The sequence below is a fragment of the Carcharhinus amblyrhynchos genome, chromosome 34 (assembly GCF_965287045.1).
Source record: "Carcharhinus amblyrhynchos chromosome 34, sCarAmb.v2.hapA, whole genome shotgun sequence".
NCBI lineage: Eukaryota > Metazoa > Chordata > Chondrichthyes > Carcharhiniformes > Carcharhinidae > Carcharhinus > Carcharhinus amblyrhynchos.
This window is the reverse complement of record NC_137357.1, coordinates 6293230-6308188: the sequence shown is the minus strand read 5'-3', so window position 1 is coordinate 6308188 and position 14959 is coordinate 6293230. Positions and strand designations below refer to the sequence as shown.

At 47.4% G+C, this 14959-nt stretch overlaps 1 protein-coding gene across 2 annotated transcripts in view; it reads left to right on the top strand.

Moving 5' to 3' along the window:
• Positions 1–14959, top strand: part of LOC145361444 (actin filament-associated protein 1-like 2) — a 75939-nt gene that overhangs the window by 40800 nt on the left and 20180 nt on the right. For both annotated transcript variants that reach the window (XM_080217257.1, XM_080217256.1), the window contains exons 5-10: positions 6028–6133; positions 6881–7089; positions 9934–10113; positions 11386–11481; positions 12158–12236; positions 14651–14862. In XM_080217257.1, coding sequence (XP_080073383.1) covers positions 6028–6133; positions 6881–7089; positions 9934–10113; positions 11386–11481; positions 12158–12236; positions 14651–14862 — 882 coding nt within the window. The remainder of the gene's footprint in view (positions 1–6027; positions 6134–6880; positions 7090–9933; positions 10114–11385; positions 11482–12157; positions 12237–14650; positions 14863–14959) is intronic.

Sequence of the window (14959 nt, the reverse complement as noted above, 5' to 3'; positions counted from 1 at the left end):
CCGAGACCTCTATCATCTAGAAGGAGAAAGGCAGCAGAGGCATAGAAATGCCAATAATTGCAAAGTCCTTCCAAGTCACTCACCATCCTGACTTGGAAATATATCACATTCGTTCACTGTCACCAAATCGAAATCTTGGAACTCCCTTCCTAACAGCACTGTGGGTGTACCTACACCACACGAACTGCAGCAGCTCAAGGAGGCGACTCACCACAAGAATGGGCAATAAAAGCTGCTCTCACGCCCCAGCAAAGAAGGAAAAGAAAATAACTTTCTGAACAGTTGGTTCAGGGAGGCGAACGGGACTTGATGGTTTGAGTTATAAGGAGAGGTTGGATAGATTGGGACTTTTTTCTCTGGAGCGTAGAAGGCTGAGGGGTGATCTTATAGAGATCTATAAAATAATGAGGGGCATTGATCATGAGATAGTCACTATCTTTACCCAAAAGTAGGGGAGTCTAAAACTTGAAGGCATAACTTTCAGGTGAGAGGGGAGACATACAAAAGTGTCCAGAGGGGCAACTTTCTCTCACAGTGGGTGGTGAGTGTCTGGAACAAGCTGCCAGAGGGAGCAGTAGAGGCGGGTACAATTTTGTCTTTTAAGAAGTGTTTAGACAGTGACATGAGTAAGATGGGTAAAAAGGGATATGGGCCAAATGCGGGCAATTGGGACTGGCTTAGTGGTTCAAAAAACAGGCAGCATGGACAAGTTGGGCCAAAGGACCTGTTCCCATGCTGTAAACCTCAATGACTCTGTAATCTAGTGAGATTAAGAGGTGGAATTGTTTTTTTGATGCAGAGGTTTGGTGGCTAAATGCCAATTGATCAAATTCCATCCTGATGCCTCCTCCATCAGTCAGGGCTGTCTGTCTTCATCTGAGTTACCTGTGTCCAACACTGTGCTCTGGTCAATCCTCGTTACTATGCAACACACCAAAGAGCCATCAACCGAGGGATCCTGTGGGATGGGATGAAGCTTCCTGTATATTTTCCTCTTCTATGCAGTTCCTGTTTCTTGCCCTGTTTCTTCTAAGCAAGTACCCCAGCCTCTTGAAGGTGTTCCCCACCAATGTACCAACATGGCTGTTAGTTCATGCTGTAATAACAGCTTGGAGCTTCATGCGATGACCAGCTTTTTTTTTAATTCATTTGTGGGACATGGGCATCGCTGGCTGGACCAGCATTTGTTGCCCATATCTAGTTACCATTGGAGGGCAGTTGAGAGTCAACCACATTGTTGTGACTCTGGAGCCACATGTAGGCCAGACCGGGTAAGTACAGCAGATTTCCTTCCCTAAAGGGACATTAGTGAACCAGATGGGCTTTTCCAACAATGGTTTCATGGTCATCAGTAGACTCTTAATTCCAATTTGTTTTATTGAGTTCAAACTCCACCATCTGCTGAGGCAGGATTTGAACCCGGGTCCCCAGAATACTAGCTGTGTTTCTGGATTCATAGTCTAGCGATAATACCATGAGGCCACCACTTTCCCTGCTTCAGAATAGCAAGGGGAAAATGTTGATAAAAGATGGTTGAACGTGCTGGTCCAGGCACTATATGATTAATGGGTTTGGGAAGTGATAGAAGAGCACAAGAAGTCGGAGCAGGAGTAGGTCATTCGAGCATTTAATAGGATCATGGCTGATTTTGGCCTGAGTTCCACTTTGCTGGCTAACCCCCATGATTCTTGACTCCCTTCTCAACCAGAAATCTGTAAAACTTAGTCTTCAATGACTCAACCTCCAATGATCTCTGGAGTCAAGAATTCCAAAGATTAATGAGCCTTGAGAAAAGAATTTCCTCCTCGTCTCCATCTTAAATGGGAGACCTCTTATTTTGAAACTGTGTCTCCAAGTATTAGATTCCCCCATGAGGGAATCCACTCTGTCAAGTCCCGTAAGAATTTTCTATGCTTTTGTGAGATCACCTCTTAGTCCTCGAAACTGCAGTGTGTGTACAGGTCCAACCTGCCCAACCTTTCCTCATAGGTCAATAAGATACCAGACAGAATCACAGTGTTGCTCAATGTCAGATTGGGTCAGGCCACATTTGATTTGATTTATTATTGTCAAGTGTATTGGGATACAGTGAAAAGTATTGTTTCTTCCACGCTCTACAGACAAAGCATACTGTTCATAGAGTCCATAGGAGAGAAGGAAAGGAGAGGGTGTAGAATGTAGTGTTACAGTCATAGCTGGAGTGTAGCGAAAGATCAGCTTAATATCAGATAGGTCCATTCGAACTCTGACGGCAGCAGGGAAGAAGCTGTTCTTAAGTCAGTTGGTACGTGACCTCAGACTTCTGTATTTTCTTCTGGGTGGAAGGCGGCGGAAGAGAGGCGAGACGATGGCGCAGCGGTTAACACTGTTGTCTCATAGCGCCAGGGATCCGGGTTCGATTCCTGGCTTGGGTCACTGTCTGTGTGGAGTCTACACATTCTCCCTGTGTCTACGCGGGTTTCCTCCCACAGTCCAAAAGACATGCTGCTTAGATGCATTGGCTGTGCTAAATTCTCCCTCAGTGTAACCCAAACAGGCGCCGGAGTGTGGTGACTAGGGGATTTTCACAGTAACTTCATTGCGGTGTTAATGTAAGCCGACTTGTGACACTAATCAATAAACTTTAAGAGTATGTCCGGGGTACGTGGTGTCTTTCATTATGTTAGCTGTTTTCCCGAGGCTGTGAGAAGTGCAGACGGAGTCAGTGGATGGGAGGCTGTGTATATCTGGTGTACAGTACTGGCTGAGCCAGGGTACTGCTCCTGAAATCTTGACTCCCCAGTGTAGATGTTGTACATAAATAAGTCTGCTCACCTTGCGCCTCCTCATGTCCAGCTTGTAAGAGTAAACTCTGTACCCATTGCCTGTCACATTCAATTGCAGTGCATGTGTTTAGGATTACAAAGAACAGTGCAGACAGGAACAGGCCCTTCGGCCCACAAAGCCTTCGATCACGCTGTCCTATCCAGACTAACCGCCTGGATCTCTCTGTTCCCCTCCTGTTCATGTGCAAATCCAGATAAGTCTTAAATATGGCTAACGTAACTACCCCAACCACCTCACTTGGCAGTGCATTCCAGGCCCTCACCACCCTCTGTGTAAAAAAACTCCCCTCTCACATCTCCACTGAACCTTTCCCCTCTTATCTTGAACTTGTGCCCCCCTTGTGAAGGTGTCCTGTGAATTGGTGTCACGCACTGTCTTCTGGCCAGCAGTATTCCAACAGATTCCCCCAGGAGGACCCGGATCATCTACGTCAGCTCCGGACAGTGTTGGCAACATCTGGAATCGGGTGCGGGGACACGGGTCTCCCAACAATCTCGTGACCTGTCTGGGCTACAGGGTCCTACACGGAACCTGATTCCTGAACGTACCAACTCTGCTGAATCCATTTGCCTGAAAGTCGTTTTGCGCTGCATTAGGCTGAGACTAATCTAATCTTCAAAAGGATTTCAGCCTCTCAGGAGAGAAAGAAAATGTCCTGTTTACAGGCACAGGCTTGTTCACCAGCTCACCCCACCATACTGTCCTGATAGCATCAACGGCAGGAAATCAGCAATAATTAATGTCTGGACAAATCTTCACAAGACAAGGAACACCCACGTAAACAGAGGAAGTACTGAAGGCTCCTTGTACCATCAAAAGCTAATCACACAGGAACTCGCGATGACCGAGTCACTCAGCAGCATCCCACACTCAGGCTGATTGGTGGCAGGCACAGATTGTGACGATAAGAGAAGCGGAGCGTTTGAGGAGGTCGGGACGGGGCTGGGTTTCCCCGCTAGGCAGTGCCAGCGATTTGATTTATCTATTATTGTCACCATGTATTAGTATACAGTGAAAAGTATTGTTTCTTGCGTGCTATACAGACAAAGTAAATAGTCTCACAACACCAGGTTAAAGTCCAACAGGTTTATTTTGCTGCCAAATAAACCTGTTGGAGTTTAACCTGGTGTTGTGAGACTACTTACTGTGCCTACCCCAGTCCAACGCTGGCATCTCCACATCACGGCTATACAGACGAAGCACAGAGAAGGAGTTATAAGTTTCATCTATAAGGAGAGGCTGGATAGACTGGGATTTTTTTTCTCTGGAGCACAGGAGGCTGAGGGGTGATCTTATAGAGGTCGATAAAATAATGAGGGGCACAGATCAGTTCGATAGTCAACATCTTTTCCCAAAGGTAGGGGAGTCTAAAACTAGAGGGCCATAGGTTTAAGGTGAGAGATACAAAAGGGTCCAGAGGGGCAATTTTCTTCACACAGAGGGTGGTCAGTGTCTGGAATGAGCTGCCAGAGGTAGTCGTAGTGGCAGGTTCAATTTTGTCTTTTAAAAAGCATTTAGACAGTTACATGGGTTAGATGGGTATAGAGGGATATGGGCCAAAACCAGGCAATTGGGACCAGCTTAGGGGATGAAAAAAAAGGGCGGCACGGACAAGTTGGGCCAAAGGGCCTGTTTCCATGCTGTAAACCTCTATGACTGAGGATAGAATGCAGAATATAGTATTACAGTCATAGCTTGGGTGCAGAGAAAGATGAACTTAGTGCAAGGTAGGTCTATTCATAAGACTCAGGTGCTTGAAGAATCCTGTATGTCTCAATGAAATCCCCTCTCATTCTTCTAAACTTCAATGAGTAAAGTCCCAACCCGTTTAACCTTTCCTCATAAGACAATCACTCCATACTGGGGACCATCCGAGGGAAGCTTCTCGGAACTTCCTCCAGTGAGTCCAGATATGGAATGCTGCTAAGAGATTCACTTGTTGTGGAAGTGGTCTTGCCCACTCAGTACCCACTCACTCTCAGGCCGCCACCAAGGGTCAGTGGATCAGCAACAGGGAGCGGGGAATCTCTGTGTAATCCAACTTAGTGCAAGGTAGGTTCATTCAAATCTATCGACCTCTATCTTGAATATCCTCAGCAACCAAGTATCCCAGCCCCATGTTTGAATGTTTACACAGTCTCCCCATGTCTAATTTGATTTGATTTGATTTATTATTGTCACATGTATCAGTACACAGTGAAAAGTGTTGTTTCTTGTACAGAAAAAGCATACCGTCCATAGAGAAGGAGAGAGTGCAGAATGTAGTGTTACAGTCACAGCTAATGTGCAGAGAAAGATCAACTTAATGCGAGATAAATCCATTCAAAAGTCTGACAGCAGCAGGGAAGAAAATGTTCTTGAGTCGGTTGGTATGTGACCTCAGACTTTTGTATCTTTTACCCGAGGAAGAAGGTAGAAGAGAGAATGTACGGGGTGCGTGGGGTCCTTAATTATGCTGGCTGCTTTGCTGAGGCAGCAGGAAGTGTAGACAGAGTCAATGGATGGTAGGCTGGTTTGAGTGATGGACTGGGCTACATTCACGAACTTTTGTAGTTCCTTGCAGTCTTGGGCAGAGCAGGAGCCATACCAAGCTGTGATACAACCAGAAAGAATGCTTTCTATGATGCATCTGTAAAAGTTGGTGAGAGTTGTAGCTGACATGCCAAATTTCCTTTGTCTTCTGAGAAAGTAAAGGCATTGGTGGGCTTTCTTAACTATAGTTTCGGCATGGGGGGACCAGAACAGGTTGATGGTGGTCTGGACACCTACGTGGGTTTCCTCTGGGTGCTCCGGCTTCCTCCCACATCCAAGGATGTGCAGGTTAGGTGTATCAGCCATGCTAAATTGCCCATAGTGTCCAGGGTTAGAGGAATCGGCAGGGTAAATATGTGGGGTTATGGGGATAGGGCCCAGATGGGATTGTTGTCGGTGCAGACTCGATGGGCCAAATGGCCTCCTTCTGCACTGTCGGGATTTTCCCTGAGCAATCCTAGTAATCTGTGGCAGCATAGATTGCTGGACAGAACACTTTTCAGCACTGATATTCAGAATGGCAGAGGTCTAAGGGCTTGGACGGACGGAGCCCTCGTGCTTCTGAGAATGGGTACCCAGACTGCAGACGTTACCCCAGTAGATGTACTGAGCTCCAATCTCTCATGACACACCCATGCTGCTCCTCTAACTCTACCTTTGTCCCCACAGACACAGGCCGCCTCAACTCCTACCCTTCAGCAGCCAAGCGAGGTTCACCCTGACGACTCCTACGAGGAAGCAGAGCCCCTCGGTCCTCTTGCTCAGTACTCTGCAGGTGCGTATGTGGCAAACCACAGTCACTTCTGGAGAATGTGGCGGAGAGTCAGCACGCCGTGACTCAGGGTTAATCGCAAAGTCCACCTGGTCAATGGTCGCACTGAGCCTGAAAAGTTGATTTAACAGGAATAGGGATCCCCAGCTGAGAGCATGGGCGGTGGTGGTGGTTGGGGGGGGAGGGGGGGGGACCCCAGCAGTGTCTGTACTTACAGGACATCCCTAGGAGTGTTTATAGGGGGACCCCAGGGTTTACCAGGGGGTCTCCAAGAAGGTGTCAGTATTTATGGAGGTCCGCGGGAATGTGGCAGTACTTATGGGGATTCCGTGAGAATGAGTCAGAATTTATGGGGGGGGGTGTTGTTGCCAGGAGAGTATTTGCAGGGGACCCAGGGAGTGTATTCATATTTACAGAGGGTCCCTAGAGTGTGTCAGTATTTACAGGGGCCAGGGAATGTATCTGTATTTGCAGAGGGTCCCTAGAGTGTGTCAGTATTTACAGGGGCTCCCCAGGTAATGTGTCAGTATTTACATGGGGGGTCCCTGGCAAAGTGCCAGAATTTACAAGCAGACACAAGGGGAGCTTCAGTATTTATAAGGATCCCCAAAGAATGAATCAGTATCTCGGGGAATGTGTCACAGAGGGTCCCCACAGAGTGTCTTAGTATTGACTGGGGTTCTCCATTACAGTGTGTCAGTATTTCCAGGGTGTGTGAAGTTAAACGCCTATAAATGAATGTACTTCCAGATTGTGTGGACTCAGACAGCAGTCACTATGAATCTTACGGAGAAGAGGACTTGCCTGGGAATAACCGTACGGCCTCTCTGCGATGGCTGCCGACGGACTCTCCCACACAGCCACTGCCACATTCCCGAATCTGTGGCTTTCTCTGGAGGAAGAAGTGGCTGGGCCAGTGGACTAAGCAGTTATTCCTCATCAAGGACCAAGTTCTGATGGTAAGTTGGCAAACACTGTATGGGCAACACGGTGGCACAGTGGTTAGCACTGCTGCCTCATAGCACCAGGGACCCGGGTTCGATTCCCGGCTTGGGTCGCTGTCTGTGTGGAGTCTGCACGTTCTCCCCCCGTGTCTGCATGGGTCTCAGAGACTCCCTGGTAAATACTGACACACTCCTGGGGTATTATCCTCCCTTGGGTCCTCTGTAAATACTCTCCTGGCAACCCCCTGTAAATTCTGAATCATTATCAGGGACCTCCTGTATGTACTGACACATACCTGGGGACCCCCATAAATACTGACACCCTCTCGGAGACCCCCTGGTAAATACTGCCACAATCCTGGGGTCCTCCTATAAATTCTAACACACTCCTGCATGGGTTTCCTCCGGGTGCTCCAGCTTCCTCCCATAGTCTGAAAGATATGCTGGTTAGGTGCATTGACCAGGTGCCAGAGTGGGGCAACTGGGGGAATTTTACAATAACTTCATTGCAGTGTTAATGTAAGCCTTACTCGTGACTAATAAATAAACTTTAACTTTCAAACATGGGGCCTTATACCTTTCTTCATGGATTTTGTTCCAAGTCTCCTCTTACACTCACAACTTTGTCTTGTTCTAATCCTTACTTTCTCAGTTCTCCTTCATTGCAATCGATCCATGCATCCCTTTTTCGCTACACTGCACATGCTAACACACGGAGTCACCCATGCAGGCACACATGCATGCACCAGTGAGGTAAAACCCAGCAAGAGTTGAACTCACCCTGAATAAGCGGCAGCAATGCAGGCCTAACCTGCTCAAATTGAGTGTTTCAGAGACACGGGGTCAGTCTGTGAACAGAGAATTATAGAATCCCTACAGTGCAGAAGGAGACCATTCGGCCCATCGAGTCTGCACCGACCACAATCCCACCCAGGCCTCTATTCCCACAACCCCATGCATTTACCTTGCTAATCCTGACACTTAAGGGGAATTAATCATGGCCAATCCACCTAACCAGCACATCTTTCAGACTGTGGGAGGAATCCAGAGCACCCGGAGGAAACCCACACAGACACGGGGAGAATGTGCAGACTCCACACAGACAGTGAGCCTAAGCCAGATGCGAACATGGGTCCCCAGTGCTGTGAGGCAGCAGTGCTAACCATTGTGCCACCATGCTGCTGGTGGCACAGTTGTTAAGCTAACTCCCTGGATCTTCATCATTGCTCAGCTCAGTGTTTAGTCTGAAAGGTGATCATGGTGGAACAGTGAAAAGTTGGATTCACAGGTATCCCCAGAGTGTCACAACTTGCAGTATGGTGGCCCTCGCTACGTCACAGCACCAGGGACCCTGATTCAATTCCAGGCTTGAGTCACTGTCTGTGTGGAGTTTGCACATTCTCCCCGTGTCTGTGTGGGTTTTCTCCGGGTGCTCCGGTTTCCTCCCACAGTCCAAAGATCTGCAGGTTTTGGTGGATTGACCATGCTAAATTGTCTCTTCGTCCAAAGTTTGTAGGTTAGGTGGATTGGCCGTGCTAAATTGCCCCTTAGTGTCCAAAGATAGAACACAGAACACTACAGCACAAACAGGCCCTTCGGCCCACAAGTTGCGCCGATCACATCAATACCTACCAGGCCATAGAACTATCTGTAACTCCCAATCCCATTAAATCCCATGTACTCATCCAGAAGTCTTTTAAAAGACCCCAGCGAGTTCGCCTCTACCACCACCGACAGCAGCCAATTCCACTCACTCACCACCCTCTGAGTGTAAAACTTACCCCTGACATCTCCTCTGTACCTGCTCCCCAGCACCTTAAACCTGTGTCCTCTCGTAGCGACCATTTCAGCCCTGGGAAATAGCCTCCGAGAATCCACCCTATCTATTCCTCTCAACATTTCATAAACCTCTATCAGGTCGCCTCTCAACCTTCATCTCTCCAGGGAGAAGAGACCTAGCTCCCTCAACTCATCTTCATAAGGCATGCCTCCCAATCCAGGCAACATCCTTGTAAATCTCCTCTGCACCCTCTCAATAGCTTCCACATCCTTCCTGTAGTGAGGCGACCAGAACTGCGCACAGGACTCCAAGATGTGCAAGTTAGGTGAATTGGCCATGCTAAATTGCCCCTTTGTGTCCCAAGATTTGCAGGTTAGGTGGATTGGCCATGCTAAATTGCCCCTTTGTGTCCCAAGATTTGCAGGTTAGGTGGACTGGCCATGCTAAATTGCCCCTTTGCGTCCCAAGATTTGCAGGTTATGTGGATTGGCCATGCTAAATTGCCCCTTAGTGTCCAAAGTTGTGCAGATTAGGGAAATGTGTGCGTTACATGGTTAGAGTGGGGGAGAAGGCCTGGGTAAAATAGTCTGTCAGGGATCTGGTCAGATTCGATGGGACGAATGGCCTCTTCTGCACTGTCAGGAATCTATGATATTCTCTCTCTGTCTGTCACTTGGTGGTGAATTTCACCTAGTTTTGCCATTTCTGGGTGGCTCTCTGTGTATTTACTTTGTTGTCCTCTGGTGATATAGTGGGGCTAACTATGATCTTACTGAGTGGCGCAGGATGTTTGAGGGGGCTGTGTGGTGTATTCCTCCTCCTGTTCCTTGTGTGTCCTGGGGCAAAGAAAGGAACAGGTGAGATTGGGGGAGGAATGTAAAGATCACTAGTTCCTCAGTCATCTCAGAGAACGACACACAGACAAGCATGAGAGATTGACACAGCAAATCCGTGAGGTCGGATGTAGAGTGCAGATACTGACACTCTGAGGCTGGCCTGTGCCTGGGTTCAATCATCTCACTGCAGCTAAGTTGTGAGAGACCTTCCTTGTCTTAACCCCAGTCTCTTCCTGCCCACAGTGTTACAAGTGTATGAAGGACCAGTATCCCCTGCTGGAGCTCAGTCTGCTGGGGTCCCGTGTTGCTTACAAGTTCAAACGCAGTAAGAAGATACAGCACGAGCTTAAGATTACGACAGCGAGTAATGAGACTCTGGTGCTTGGGCTGCAGAGTCGCGAGCAGACTGAGGACTGGCGGAAGGTTTGGAGGTGTTAGCACCAGAAATTCAACTCCGTGGCTAATTAGTACAGTAACCATAACTATAAGCGACTAACCTCTGTTACGAGTGACTAACCAATACAGAAACCGTGGACATGGCTGACTAACTGGCTCAATAACCCTTGTTATGAGACAGGGACATTAATCCTTGTTAATAGGGGACTAACTAACACAGTTATCCTTGTTATGGGCCATGAATAAGTGCAGTAATCCATTTTACAAAGAAATAACCAGTACAGAAATCATGGTTATGGCTAACTAACTAATACAGTAACAGGGGTAGGCAAATGGCCTCGTGGTATTATCGCGAGAATATTAATCCAGAAACTTAGCTAATGTTCTGGGGACCCAGGTTCGAATCCCACCTTGGCAGATGGTGCAATTTGAATTCAATAAAAAATACCTGGGATTAAGAATCTACTGATGACCACGAAACCATTGTCGGAAAAGCCCATCTGGTTCACCTAATGTCCTTTAGGGATGGAAATCTGCCGTTCTTACCCGGTCTGGCCTACATGTGACTCCAGAGCCACAGCAATGTGGTTGACTCTCAACTGCCCTCCAACAGCAACTAGGGATGGGCAATAAGTACTGGCCCAGCCAGCGATGCCCATGTCCCATGAATGAATGAAAAAGGAAGATTCTGAAGCCTGTTTGGCTGAAGCTGATAAAATGTTTTTCTTTATCAACTAAATTACCAATGTCTGAAATATGGGTTGAATTTTGACATCTGGAGGTTACTATCTGGATGACAATAAAAGAGATGATGCATGTGAAAAATAGGGAAACTGAGTTGGTCTTCAGGGCCTTTTTCAGGGGTTTGATTGCCTTCCCTATTTGACCGAAATTTAGAAGAATGAGGGGAGATCAAATTGAGATTTCCAAGATGATGAAAGGTACGGATAAAGTGGACATGGAGCAGGTGTTTCCTTTAGTGGGACATTCTAGGACGAGAGGTCATAATCTTAGGATAAGGGGCAGCAAATTTGAAACAGAGTTGAGGAGAAACTATTTCTCCCAAAGGGTTGTGAATGTGTGGAATTCGCTACCCCAAAGTGCGGTGGATGCTGGGGCAGTGAGTAAATTTAAGGAGGAGTTAGATAGGTTTTTAATTGGTAATGGGCTGGAGGGTTATGGGAGAATGCAGGAAAATGGGGATCAGGAGCGTATCAGCCATGGCGGAATGAACTCGATGAGCCGAATGGCCTAATTCTGCTCCTATATCTTACGAACTAATGACTGCACTATGTTTAGGTTGTTGAAGAGGTGAGCAGCAGCACACGTTCCCGAGCTTCGCCGTGGAATTCACCAAAGATGCCAGGGGCTGACAGCAAATGTGCCTCAAGTAAGGTGAGTTTACCATTGTGCCACTCGAGGCTTTCCCAGAGACGGCAACAACCTGGCTATAAATGTCAGCATGGATCAGTTGGGCCCAATGGCTTTTCTCTGCACTGTACATTCCCCAGCCTTGGAGAGGAGGAGACCTCGTCACCAGCATTAGAAAGGGAAGAATATGCCCTTTACTGGACTAACCAATGAGAAGAGAGATCAGAGCTCAAGGGGCAAAGATCACAGGTCAGATGGGTATAATGCCAATATTAAGAGCAATTAAGAGGTTAATGTAAATGCGTGTACAAGTTCTTCCCAGGCTGGAACGGATCAGGGTGAAACCAGCCACTGCCCCTGTATTTAAACTCCCTTTTACATTTCTTTAACAGTCCAAAGATGTGCGACTCAGGTGGATTGGCCATACTAAATTGACCTGTAGTGTCCAAAGATGTGCAGATTATGTGGATTGACCATGCTGAATTGCCCCTTCGTGTCAGGGGGATTAGCAGAGTAAATATGTGATGTTACGAGGATAGGGCCTGGGTGGGATCGCTTTCGGTGCAATGCTCGATGAGCTGAATGGGCTCTTTCTGCACTGTAGGGATTCTATGATTCTATTTGAATATTCAGATATTCGTGCTCTGAAAAACAACGAAAGTGCTTTTTGATGTCTGTGTAACTATGTGCTTTCATGCAGTCAATGTTGAGGCATAGCCGAGACTTAGAGCGATCCGCAGGAGAAATGGTTACCGACAACCCAGCCAGCCGAGACACAGGTACGGCCTGGTTCTGCAATGCCCGTTTTGTTCTGATCCGTCCCACCAGTCTGCTAACATTCACTACTCTTTAGACTAGTGGCACGGTAGCACAGTGGTTAGCACTGCTGCCTCACAGCGCCAGGCATCTGGGTTCAGTTCCCAGCTTGGGTTACTGTTTGTGCAGAGTTTGCATGTTCTCCCCGTGTCTGCATGGGGATTCCTCCGGGTGCTCCAGTTTCCTCCCACCGTCTGAAAGAAATGCTGATGAGGTACATTGACCTAAACAGGTGCTGGAGTGTGGCGACGAGGGGATTTTCACAGTAACTTCATTGCAGTGTTAATGTATGCCTTACTTGTGACGAATAAATAAACTTCACTTGTTACGCAACTCAAATTGTGGTCTACTGACCACGAGTGGCCTGCCAGGGTCTTCCTTTTGGTCATCGGCAGATGGGTCCAAAACACCAGAACTGCGGCCAACTGAGAGAAGAGGCCAGAAGCATTATCTCCCCTGTTGTCACAGTCACATAACTGGCTGCTGTGTACACGCATGAGTCACCATAAGTACGAACAATGTAGTTTTATCAGCAAGATTTTGTTTGATGAATATAGACAAAAGGTAAGTATTAATATCTCAGAAGAAAATTATTGTAGATGTCAGAATATTTCAAATATGTATATTCTCTTGTATGAATGTTTATCGTCTGAAAATGTCTGCACTTTGGTTTCTGGTATGAATTAATAATTTATTTGTGATACTATGCATTATTAAATGTATTTAGTCGGGAATAAAGCAGATTTCTTGGTTTTGTCAGTGGCCATTGACTCCAAAGAGTTTTAATTACAGCAGCGGTAAAGAAGGCAAATGGTATGTTGGCCTTCATTACGAGAGGTTTCAGGTTCAGGAGCAGGGATGTGTTGTTACAATTATATATTGGTGAGGCCACACCTAGGGTACTGTGTGCAGTTTTGGTCTCCTTTTCTGAGGAAGGATGTTCTTGTCTCTCGAGGGAGCGCAGCGAAGGTTTACCAGGCTGATTCCGGGGGTGGTGGGACTGACGTTCGGGGAGAGTTTGACCAGGTCAGGATTGTTTTCGCTGGAGTTCAGACTGACGAATGAGTGGGGAATCTCATAGAGATTTATAAAATTCTAACAGGGTTAGACAGGGTAGATGCAGGAAGGATGTTCCCGATGGTGGGGGAGTCCAGAACCAGGGGTCACAGTCTGAGGATTCAGGGTAGATCATTTAGGACGGAGATGAGGAGACATTTCTTCACCCGGTGAGCCTGTGGAATTCATTCCCACAGGAAGTAGTTGATGCCAAAACATTGAATGTATTGAAGAGGCGGCTGGGTATCGCACTTGGGGTGAACGGGATCAAAGGTTATGGGGAGAAAGCAGGATTAGGCTATTGAGTTGGACAATCAGCCAGAATCGTGATGAATAGCACAGCAGGCTTGAAGGGCCGAATGCCCTCCTGCTCCTATCTTCAATGTTCTCTACATGATGTGGAAGTGACAAGGTGCTATAGCAATGCAAGCCTTGCTGTTTCTTTGGCATTATCGAAAAAAAAGAGCAGAGAATTCGCCCAGTGCCCTGATCAACATCCTGAAACAGAAACATCATTCACTGGTTGCTTATTCAGTCCAATACATGGGATATTCCTGCGTGGAAATCTGCTGCATTTCCCTATGAAACAAGTGACTCCTATTGAAAAGTAGGCTGCAGAAGGTTCTAGAGCTGTGAGAGGCATTTCATATAAAAGTAATCATGCACCGAGATCCAAGTTTCAATCCTCAGCACTCTCAGCTCAGAATCAAAAGGTTGTGGGTCCAACTCCCATTCCAGAGAGAGTTGGGCGCAAGAGTCTCGGCTGACATGTCACTGCAGCAGTGAGGGAGTGCTGCATTGCCAGAGATGCCACCTTTCGAAACTTGCCCCCACCACCTACCCACCTGATTTGGCTAACGTACAAGATCCAATGGCATGATGCCCTGGCCAATATTTATCCCTCAAACAACATCACAAGAAGGGATTATCACATTGTTATTTGTGGGAGTTTACTGCGTGCAAATTGGCTGCTGTGTTCCCTTCTGCAGAACCCTTAAGAGTATTGACAGAGGGATCTGGGTGTACAGGTACTCAGGTCACTGAAAGTGACAATGCAGGTGGAGAAGGTAGCCAAGAAGGCATACTGCATGATTGCCTTCATCGGCCGAGGCATTGAGTTTAAAAATTGGCAAGTCATGTTGCAGCTTTATAGAACCTTAGTTAGACCGTTCTTGGTATATAGCGTTCAATTCTGGTTGCCTCACTACCAGAAGGATGTGGAGGCTTTGGAGAGCACTGGAGACAGGGAACCACAGGTATGGTAGGAGCAATCAGTAGGAATATTTACCCAATACTGACACCACTCTGTCTGACCTGCCAGGTTATCTGAAGGTGCTGGTGAACAGCCACTGGCAGACCCTGTGGTGTCACGTCGAGGACCGAGTGCTGCTGATGTACAAGGACGTCAGCGGGGCGGGGAAACTGCACTACTCTGTGGACCTGCAAGGCTGCGAGGTCAGAACGCAAGCAGACACGGCCCACAAGTACAGGCTGATTGTCTCACACCAGAACAAGGATCTGGCAGTGCTGCAGGTAAGATGCGCCAGGCTTTGGATTACTTCTCATGGTCTGCTTTCGCTGGCTTGTGGGGCAAGCTGAGGCCTCACCCACCGTCCCTATCGAACTGCAG